The sequence below is a fragment of the Mauremys mutica genome, chromosome 2 (assembly GCF_020497125.1).
Source record: "Mauremys mutica isolate MM-2020 ecotype Southern chromosome 2, ASM2049712v1, whole genome shotgun sequence".
Classification (NCBI taxonomy): Eukaryota; Metazoa; Chordata; order Testudines; family Geoemydidae; genus Mauremys; species Mauremys mutica.
In genome coordinates this window covers 115405418-115417041 of record NC_059073.1, presented here as the reverse complement: position 1 = coordinate 115417041, position 11624 = coordinate 115405418, and the positions used below count along the sequence as shown (strand labels likewise).

Below are 11624 nucleotides of genomic sequence, written 5' to 3'. Positions count from 1 at the left end.
TTTGAAACTTTTTTCCCCTCATTTTTTCTCTCCAAAAATGGGGAGTCTGCAACATTAAAACTAGTTTCAGCCTATTTTTTAATTGTGAGTGTACAACTGTGTACCTACTTTATGTGCACACCGCTACATAAAAGTACAGAGATCACTGCCCATCTGGGTGTGCACAATCATTAGTACAATCACAGAATAGGTTCCATTGTGGTCATGCAGTTACACACACACACATTCACACACACAATAGTGGTTTTGAAAAATCAGGCTAATTTTTTCCACAATAATAATGAAAAAGTCACATCTGGACTTAGTCCTGGAGTCATTCCAGGCTGATGTGGTTTAAAAGAGTTGATATTGGAGACACCAGAAAAATCAGGATAATAACTAGAAATACAAATTCAGTTGCAAGTAGCATTGAAACAGTATGAACCTTCTTGACAAGTATAATTATCCAGTTCATTACAGTGGCAAAGTCTTATTTCCATTCTTTCCTCCAGCAGACAAGGCAGGCTGTGTGTCTTGCCACAGGAAAGGGGGGTGGTTCATTATCACCACTTCATCGGTCAAGCATTCCAGCAGTGCTCGCACACTTCAGTTTCATAAAAGTTGCCTGCAGGGATTATATACAATATATTCTGGAAAGCAGACATCCAGTGGCTTGTTGGTTTCAGAGGGAGATTTTCAAAGGTATACATAGGAGGTAGGTGTGCAACTTCCACTGACTTTCAGCGGGAGCTGGGCACCTAACTGCCCTTTATGTCTTTTGTAAATCCCCCTGGCAGCCCATAGAGACCAAATCAGAATTTCTTTATCCAAACATTATTTGTGATTATTTATTGGAACTTGCATCAGAAACTTCCTGTAACCTCTGTGCTGGTGGACAGAATAGATTCTGAACCTGCAGTAGGTATAAAAATGTCAAAGATGAAGCTGCCTTTAAAAACTGAAATGACATTAAATAATTGTCAGAGAAAATGTGGCAATACTTTGTGACTGATCTATTGTTATTAGCTATTCATATTTTATTGATAATCCACTGTAACTTTTAAGCTGATGTTTCTTTCAAAATAGCTTCAAGGGAGAAGTGCTTCAGTCACAGTGCTTTGATTTAAATCACTAATTTTAATCATGATATAAATCAGTAAGCAAGAAACATGGATTTCAATAATTGATTTTAATCTTGGTTTGTATTTGTACTTTAGCTATTTTCCTAAAGAAAGTTTAATTCTCATTGGTTGGTATAACCATTAAAATGTGTCCGCTTGCAACTAAATACAGCCTTTAAACTAAATTTTGTACTTCTTTTTGCTAACCAGAATATGCTATATCTATAGATGTTTATTTAAGCAATTATATAGGTTAGCATATTTATTCAGATCCTTAATTGCTACAGTATTATGTTAGAAAATGGTGAATGACACATTTCCTGTTAGTGGTTTATGAAGATAATTTAGTGGTGATTTGATAAAGTTTTTGGCAGAAAACTGGAATTCATTAAAAATGCACAAAAGCAGCTTTTTAAAATTGTTGATTAGTTACATAAAACTACCTTAAATTCCAGGGTATGTGGGGGAAAAAAAGGTTGTTAATCAAAACATGCTTTGCATTTTAAACTAATTGAATCATTAAACAAAAGAAGCATTAACTGTAGTTAGTGGATTGTTTCTGGTTGCTATGGTCGCGAGACGCCTATCTTCATCTTTAGGTGCCTAAATACCTTTGAAAATCTGTTCCCATGTCCAGCAAGTGTTTAGAAATAGTAGATCTCATCTTCTCCCGCATTATTTTTATTCCTAGATTGGAAAATAAATACATGCTTTCTTGCTTTTTTCAACTCCTAATTGAATGAATTAGTCCTGGATTGCAGTGGAGAAGTGCACATTTCTAATTACCAATGCTGAGTTAAAATGAAATACTACATTTTTTAAGTCTTGCTATGCAGCATCTGGTGCTGGCAAGTGTTGGGGTACGTCTACACTACGGGATTATTCCGATTTTACATAAACCGGTTTAGTAAAACAGATTGTATAAAATCGAGTGCACGTGGCCATACTAAGCACATTAATTCGGTGGTGTGCGTCCACGGTCCGAGGCTAGCATCGATTTCTGGAGCGTTGCACTGTGGGTAGCTATTCCGTAGCTATCCCATAGTTCCCGCAGTCTCCCCCGCCCCTTGGAATTCTGGATTGAGATCCCAGTGCCTGATGGGGCAAAAATAATTGTCGCGTGTGGTTCTGGGTAAATGTCGTCAGTCATTCCTTCCTCTGGGAAAGCAACAGCAGACAATCATTTTGTGCCCTTTTTCCCTGGATTGCCCTGGCAGACGCCATTAGCATGGCAACCACGGAGCCTGTTTTGCCTTTTGTCACTGTCACCGTATGTGTACTAGATGCCGCTGACAGAGGCGATTCAGCAGCGCTACACAGCAGCATTCATTTGCTGCTTCTGTAGTCCTTCTGTGCTGTACCATCTACTGCTGTCATATGTGCCCCTGGCTGAGATCGGCCGGGGGCGCAAAAGACAAAAATGGGAATGACTCCCTGAGTCAATTCCTCCTTTATGGTACCTAAAAATAGAATCAGTCCTGCCTAGAATATGGGGCAAGTGTACTAGAGAACCAGTGTATCAGAGAACCAGAGAGCACAGCCGCTCCGTGTCAGATCCCGCAGAAATGATGAGCTGCATGCCATTCATAGAGGGTGCCCCTGCAACAACCCCCCCTTTTGATTCCCTCCTCCCCCAGCCTTCCTGGGCTACCGTTGCAGTGTCCCCCCATTTGTGTGATGAAGTAATAAAGAATGCAGGAATAAGAAACAGTGACTTGTTAGTGAGATAAAATGAGGGGAAGGCAGCCTCCAGCTGCTATGATAGTCCAGACAGGACATTAAGCAGTGTGGGGGAGAGGAGCCCAGCATCCCGCTGCTATGATAGTCCAGGCAGTACAGAATCTTTTCTTTACACATGAAGGGCGGGGGCTGATGGAGCTCAGCCCCCTGTTGCTATGATGAAGATGGTTACCAGCCGTTCTGTACCATCTACTGGGAATGATCAGGAGTTTTTTACCCAGGCGCCCCCGGCCGACCTCACAGGAGGCCGGCCAGGAGCACTCACGGGCTGATGATGAGGACGGATACCAGTCCTACTACACTGCACCATCTGCCACAAGGCTGATGATGACAATGGATATCAGCCATATTGTACCATCAGCCCCAAGGAGGGGGGGTGAGGATGCTGCAGTTGACTGCTGCAGCATCGCGTCTATCAGCAGCATTCAGTAAACATAGGGTGACATTTAAAAGAGTCAAGAGAGGATTTTTTTCCCTTTTACTTCTGGGGCTAGGTGAGGGGGGTAAATTGACGAGCCCTGAACCACCACGGACAATGTGTTTGAGACTACAGGCATTGGGAGCTCAGCCAAGAATGCAAATGCTTTTCGGAGACTGCAGGAACTGTGGGATAGCTTAAGTCCTCAGTCCCGCCTCCCTCCCTCCATGAGCGTCCATTTGATTCTTTGGCTTTCCGTTACGTTTGTCACGCAGCAGTGTGCTGAGTCCCTGCTGTGGCCTCTGTCTGGAGATTTTTTAAAAATGCTTTGGAATTTTGTCTTCTGTAACGGAGCTCTGATAGAACAGATTTGCCTGCCCATACAGCGATCACATCCGTATGGTCCGTGCTGGAGCTCTTTTTGGATTTTGATTTTGGACTGCATCGCCACCCGTGCTGATTGGAGCTCCACGCTGGGCAAACAGGAAATTATATTCAAAAGTTCGCGGGGCTTTTCCAGTCTACCTAGCCACTGCATCCGAGTTCAGATTGCTGTCCAGAGCGTTCAGTGGTGCACTGTGGGATACCACCCGGAGGCCAATACCGTCGATTTGCGGCCACACTAACCCTAATCCGATATGGTAATACCGATATTAGCGCTACTCCTCTCGTTAGGGAGGAGTACAGAAACTGGTTTAAAGAGCCCTTTATATCGATATAAAGGGCCTCTTAGTGTGGACAGGTGTGGCGTTAAATCGGTTTAACGCTCCTAAAACCGGTTTAAACGCGTAGTATAGACCAGGCCTTGGAGACAATATACTGGACAACATGGATCTTCGGTCTGATCTGTTCTGGCAATTCCTATGTTTCTGTCATCAGTACAGATTTCTTTCTCCCCCCTGTATGCATGTACACACACATGTATACACACACTTTTCATTTAAAGGTTAAAAATGTCAGAAATTCTTTCAACTAAAGCCTGAAGTTGTTGGTCAATATTTTTAATAGTGCAATATTAATAACTCTGTATTAATTTATCCACTTGTTCTTCATGTCTGCACTCTTTTAAACCATTAGGATTTTGGTGCCTATAAATGTCAGTGTTGATAAAATATGTAACATTTAATAGTAACATAAAATATTAAATGTTTCTGGCATTAAGACTCAGACTTAGTACAAATAATCTCTCAAGCTTCATCTACATCCCACTCACTTGTAATGTCACAGTAGATTTTTTTGCAAACCTTTGTAATAGGTCATCCTTTTTTGCAAGTTTTGATCATTGGTGAAATCAGGTTCTTTGCAGAGAAGATATAGATAGGCTCTGTTGGTTTATCCAGGATTCTTGATTATAGCAACCATAGTCTCTCAATGGCCTGTGAGTCACAGGTTGTATGTAATAAGGCTATAATCTGGTTTTATACATACCCAGAGGTCCACCACTTGTGGTTCTGACCCACATGCATCTTGATTGCTTATGGCAAGGGATAGCTCAGTGGTTTGAGCATTGGCCTGCTAAACCCAGGGTTGTGAGTTCAATCCTTGAGGGGGCTGTTTGGGGCAAAAATCTGTCTGGGGATTGGTCCTGCTTTGAGCAGGGGGCTGGACTAGATGACCTTCTGAGGTCCCTTCCAACCCTGATGGTCTTATGGGCACCTGTGATTGCAGCCATGCAATTAATGATAGCATTATCATTGCCTCACTTAATAAAGGGAGGTTGCAAGCCATTCTCAATAAAATCATTGTTTATCCTATGTATTATTGTGTTAAACTAGTTAAAATTGTGGCAAACAAACCAGATTTGGCCCAGTCATCCCTTAAGACTTAAATGGGAATTCCACACACATGCATCTCAGGTGGCAGTTGGACCGATACAGCCAGATGTTTAGCTAGTGGAAATCAACATTGACTTCAATGTAGCTCCACTGATTTACATCAACTGAGTGTCTAACCCATTGTTTCTGTATTTGTACAACTACTACACATATAATTTCTCAGCAAACAACCTAACTTCCTGAGCTCCAAGTAGTATGTCAATTGCTCAGAGCAGGCTACCACAAATATTAATTTTGCTGTTGTCAGACTGTAGAGAGTGTAAAATCAACAATATGGGTAAATGTCATGTTTGACAGTAATAGTTAAATGATCTCCCCACTTTCTCTTTAATGTAAAACCTGATGGTAGCTGTGTTTAACTGTTCTGGGAATTGTGCCCAGAAGGACTCATTATGTGAGTAAAGGACTTTTAAAATACAAAAGCACTAAACATCTATTTTCCTGAATAAAATTCTAGAAGGAGGAACATTGCAGAGGAGCAAACTCAACCTTGACTTCAAATAAAACTTTGTGATAAGTACAAAGCTATACTGGAGCATTTCAGCATGTTTTTATGTCTTCACCATATTGTATTTCACGAATGCTTTCTCTTTTCTGCTTGATTGTATTGCTATGGTGTGATCTTGAACCTTACCTGGAGATTTGATGACATTGTGGAGAGGTCCTGGATGTACATCCCATCTGCTCTTGGATCACCCTATATAATGAGGGTATTTAGCTGTAGAGTGAATAGACGGGAAACAACACAATGAGGCATTGCTAACCTAGTGAATCAGGATTACAAACACATGTCAAATGTTCGGTGAAGAGGGTTTTCAAAGGTTTTAGAGACAGACGCTGTACAATATGCCAGATGAAATACCTGATTTTGTTTCATTCCTTTTTCTCATTGCAAGATTGTGTAATCAGATCTGTGTTTATTGTACTGAAAAAGATTAGAAGACTCCAGCTGCCTATTTCTAAAACAATGTGGAGAAACTTTGAGGTTCATGATTCCATTTATGTATATCAGGGAAGGCAGGTATTATTATTGGGTGGACGGAGCAATTGGGGGTGGGGAGGAGCCAAGAAACCCATGACCTCTTGATTCTGAAATCTATACAGACTTTTGCATTGACTTGAGCGTCCTGCCCCTTTCCAGGGATACCATAACATGACATTGTTGCATATGAGATCTCTATAAGACTAAAGCAGCACAGAGCTTTCATACTACATTTTAAGATGTTGATGTGAAATCAAGGGTCAGACAGACTAGTTGGATAGCCTCATAATTAATTTGGATCATTAGGACTTTAATTCTTCAGTGTTCTCCAAATCCTTTGCTTGAAATACAAATATTTCCCTTATTTATGCTCCCCCTGATTTCAGACTTTCTACTATTTGTAATTTATGGGGATACCTGAATCTCACCTCAGCAGTACAGGCAGGAAGCTGGTAGAGACTAACTCTTCACTGCAGAGTTAACTCAAACTCTAACTCAGGTGTTGTCCCTAACCCGCATTCTGCCAACACACACAAACTGTCTCGCCCAAGTTCATTGGAGCTAGCTAGAAGATGTACTAGCACATGGGTGCCACTTTAACTCCGGCTGATAATCTATTTCCTTTCTAGTAAGGATGTAAGATAAGGGAACTGCAGAAGTTGCACAATGGGTCAAATTCATTTCTGGCATAACTCTAGTTCGCGGAGATCCACCAGAGATGAATTCTCATTGCCTCCATGTAAAAGTATTGATGGTTGGACAGGGGCTGACAAAGCCTGCAATCCTGGCTTTTTCTTACTGACTTCAAGTAAAGCTACCGGGCCAGTACTAATGAGGCAGCCTCCTGCCTAATCCTATTGTCCATATCAGTACTTGGTTAGCTATATAATGGAAGGAAAATGAAAAACCAAAAGAAATGAGAGGGAAGGAGCAAATTAGCTGGCTGAATGATCATTATCATTATTAGTCAAAATTACAGCTCTTCAGGATCCAATCTCACATTTTCAAGGTGTACCAAACAAATGACGATGATACATTAGATTAGATGTCATTGGATGGTGGGTTTGGGGTGTCATTAAAGGTAGGTGGAAAAACAATTTGATATAGTACACTAATAAATACAGGACATTAATTAATTAGGCCTGATACTATATGGGTCTCAGTGTGGGTGCAAGGCTCTGCCCATACAGAGCTCCTGGCAGGATCACGATCTTAGTAACTAACAATAGTAAAATGTGTATTTAAATGAGAACTAACTGTCACAGGCCCGTTCAGTTGGAATTTTTCATTTTCTGTACAGCAATCTCTCCTATTAACTAGAAGATTTAATAAGGCACAATATTACCCTATTCATTCTTGCATATGTAACCCACATACCTCCTAGTGAAGTGTTCTGTCCCATCTAGTGGCACTGAGACCACTTAGAGAGAGAGAGATTAATAAATCGGCTTAACAGGCATATGGCTTTTAGCTCATGCAGTAGGGGTTTCATGCACTAAGCTCCACAGGTGCCAGGTTTGATCCCACCTGCCGATGACCAGGGTCTGTAGGTATTACATATAATTATCATGATATTGTGTAATATGTTAAATTCTACTATACAACAAGGATGGAATTTTAGCAAATGATAGCGCAGAAAAATCTAATCTTGTTTCCTTCACGTTAACACTGTGAACTGAAAACATTGTTCATCTCGGAGCTGCCTCTGGTTTGTCTATGCCCTTCTCGTAGTGGTATGCTCCATAATGAATGCAGTAGTCCTGGAACAGTCTCAAAGGAATCGTACACAAAGGAACTATCACCCCTCCACTCTGTGCAGGTGGTGCATTTACAGGCCTAAATCACATCGGCCTTTTTTGCTCCTCACTGTCAACCCTAGTCTCGTTTAGGGTTTCCAGATTTCTCCCTCTGTGAGTTGGGTTATTTTTACCCAGGTGTACTACATTAATTTGCATTTTTCCAGCATGAATTACATTGAGTCATTTCCTACCCATATTTCTAACTGCTGTAGGTAACTTTGCAGAATTTCTCTGTCCTCACTGATGTTTGCAACAACTTCCAGTTTAATGCCGTCCACAAATTGAATTAATGTGCTTTTTGCTCCAACTTCCAGACCATTAACAAAGATGATAAAAATATTTCCTGTGATTTCAGAGAGATCATATGAAGCAGAGATGGGAAACGACCTTCTAAGTTATCTGCTCCATTCCCCTTTCAATGAAGGTGCGTTCCATTCATTATATCATTTGTATTGCCTGCAGCATGATACACCTAATTTAAGTCAAAAATCTTGTACTGTGTGGTTTGTCCAGCCAATCAGCTTTCATTTGTGGTAGGCTTTAACTCATCGTAGGACTTGGGAAAGAGACACATGCTTCCATTACATTGATAAACAGTGTGAGATTCAATGCTGTGAAAGAGTCTTCCTCATTCTTAAAAGGAAGCATAAATTTACTTACACATTGTAAAATAGAAAAAAAATAGACTCCATAGTGTCTTTGGCTCTGGACACAAATTCCCAGATACCATGATGTTGGCTGCAAGAGGGATGGATAGTAAATTTGATATAGGGTTATGTATGTTTGTTTGTTTTTCAGTTTCAAATAAGGGCGTATTCATTCTTCTAGGCATTTTATGATCTTGAAACAGAGTTGGGCTCTAGTGGGCCAAGAACTAGAGCAAATTACAGAGATGAAGAACCCATATAGGAAAAAGTCTTGCCAGCAGCCACCCATCATTTAAATCAAGGTGATTGTATCTTGAGCCTGTGAGGGGTTAAACCCCACACCAGATAGGAAATGGTTGAAGAGCAGCCTTGAGGTCAGTTAACCTCACTCTACTATACCTGTTCTGAGTGTTAGATTTAAGATGAAGAAAGCCCAGAAATTGAGGGCTGTTGGAAAAGGAGAGCAGATAGGCTGTTCCTCTGTGGGGCAAGGAGCTTGGCTCAGACCACGGGTGCTGGAACAATTTGTATAGTGGGGATGCTGACTGAGAGCCATTGAACCAAACGGTAAACCCTTTATATAACGGAAACCATTTCAAGCCAGGGGGTGCGGGAGCACCCCTAGTTCTAGCAGACCAGGGATTGTAGGAGGACTATGGCTTGCTAGAGCCTTTGCAAAGAGGGTAGGCCTGGCCTGGCCTGGATAACTGACTAGAGAAGAGCCAAGGATCCAGTCTCTAAGTGGGAAGGCAAGCTGTTCTAGCTAGGAGCCTGCCTGTGAGGGCTGAAGGCTGGGCCTCGCTGGACTGTTTTGTATGTTTTGTTTTGTATGTTTGTTTGGCTTTGAACTAAGTGACTCTGTTACCCCAAAAGGGGTTGAGTGCTTTAAAGTAGGCTTGGCTGGAAAGCCAAGCTCACCTGTGTGACTGGAGCAGGCCAAAGAGTATTGTGCGGAAACTGATGCCTGGTCCCAGCAAATATTGCACCCGTCACGAAGGGACACTGAGGGACAAAGAGAAACTATCCCAGAGCTCCTCACCTAGCCCAGCTGATTCATTGCCACACAGGGAAAGAAGCAGTCTCTTAGGCTGCGTGGTTCTAAACCACAAATGGTTAAAACTGACACTTTGGATTCCACCTGGAAACTAACAACCAGCTAGTACAGTCTATGAAGTACTGGTGGTCTATGATCTTGATATGATGCTCCACTCAATAAGTTATTAGCTGCATTCTGCACTCGCTTCACTTTCTGAGCCATCTCTGTGTGTAGCTCCGTATCAATCACATTGCAATAGTCTCGTCTTGGTGTAACAAAGGCTAATGTTCACCTCTAGGCTGTCTGTTCTAATTCATCTCAAGTTGGTAGCCATTATTGTTTGATGGTTGGTCAATGGGCCTGTTTTGAGATATATTAAAGGTCTCATTCCAGAGGACCAGCCAGGGGCAGCTCTAGCTTTTTTGCATCCCCAAGCACGGCAGTCAGGCTGCCTTCAGTAGCTTGCCTGCGGGAGGTCCCCAGTCACGCGGATTCGGCATACCCGCCCTCGCAGGGACTGGCAAGGCGCCCCTGCGGCTTGCCGCCCCAGGCACGCGCTTGGAGCGCTGGTGCCTGGACCAGCTGCTGGGACCAGCATCCTCTTCCTCTAAACCAACATTTTAATTGTCACTCTTGTTGGCAGTTTCAATAGCGAGGTCAGGGACCGAATGGATGTGGAGACTGAACTTTTCTCTCTCTTTAAAACTATGCTTGCTTGCTTGCTGATTGACTGATTGATAGCACCTAGGAGTCTTTACTTTGCTTCTCTTACTGTTTCCAATCAGGAGAGGGAGCAAAAGTATCAAAATATTGTGAGAAGAACTTCTCTTGTTTTATTTCACACTCAACTCAAACTAGGAAAACTGGTAATCCAGCTCACATGCTCTCACATGCATACACAAGCCACATTCTTGCATGTTTTCCAATCTGTTTTCTTGAACCAAGAAAGAGGGATAGACTGAAATAAACTCCTATACTCTTATCTAGACTGAACAGCTAAGTCTTCTGAGATTTATTTTAGTCATATCTCCCCTCAATAGTCTATGTCCAAGTTAACATGCTTCATAATCTAATCATATACACCTGTGCTATCGAAAGTGCCAATTTTTGAAAGGTTAGATCAAATAACTAATACTTTTTTGAGCAAATTGCATTTCTCTCCATTTACTTTCCATTTGCTTTATGTTGTAAAAGCTTTCAAAGTCATCTAACAGCTACTCAGGCAAGGAGATGGCTTATCTGGTTGTTAATAGGGTTGTCACTCAAACACTTAGGAAAAGCAAGTTTAGCAGCAATGTTAGCATTTAAATAATGCTGGAAAATAAAAGGTGCAAAACCATCAGATCACTGGAGCACATGACTATGTAAAAGCTGTACATTTAGGAAGATCATAAGCAGTGGTGCAAGTAGAAATCATTTCTTGCCGGACCATGGGAGGGACACAAAGGCGGGGGGCACGTGACCCCCCACATGACTCCTCCCCGCCCTGGGCCCTGCGCTCTCCCCATTCCCTCCCCATGACCCACATCCATCTCATGTTACCGGAGGGGGAGGGGGAAGCTCTGTCCTCCTCCTGCTGCGCTGGAGACTTCTGCTGTACAGACCCCAAGCAGGAGGATTCAGGAGACGCGGCTGCATGGAAGGGCTGTGGGTGGGGCTGGATGTGGTACAGCAGCCATGCCGGAGGAGCTGCTGGCATTCTGCTTCTTTCTCCGCTGCGGTTCCCAGTGGGGAAAGGAGCAGAACACTGGCAGCTCCTCCGGCATGGCTGCTATACTGCCCCCAGCCCTGTTTTCCAGTGGGGCTGCGGTACAGATGGAGGAAATGCAGCTCTGTGGAAGGGCAAGGAGCAGGGCGGGGATGTGGCTCCTCCTCCGTCTTTTTGGTATCTCATACCAGCTATAAATGTCTTACTGGTACGACGTACTGGACCATACCACCGTACTTGCACCACTGATCCTCAATGTTTAATGTTAGAAGATGGCTTACGTGTTTGTCAGTGTCAAATGTTTGTTCTTTGCTGTTTCTACAAACTAGATCCATTTGAAGGCATATAGCTGCAAAAAC

The 11624-nt window shown here is 42.5% G+C and overlaps 1 protein-coding gene across 1 annotated transcript in view; it reads left to right on the top strand.

The window, feature by feature from the left end:
* Window positions 1-8242: 8242 nt before the first annotated feature.
* PHACTR1 (phosphatase and actin regulator 1) overlaps window positions 8243-11624 on the top strand; it is a 302761-nt gene continuing 299379 nt past the window's right edge. Inside the window, exon 1 of the mRNA XM_045006116.1 lies at window positions 8243-8298. Within this exon, the coding sequence (XP_044862051.1) occupies window positions 8250-8298 (49 nt within the window). The 5' untranslated portion in view covers window positions 8243-8249. The remainder of the gene's footprint in view (window positions 8299-11624) is intronic.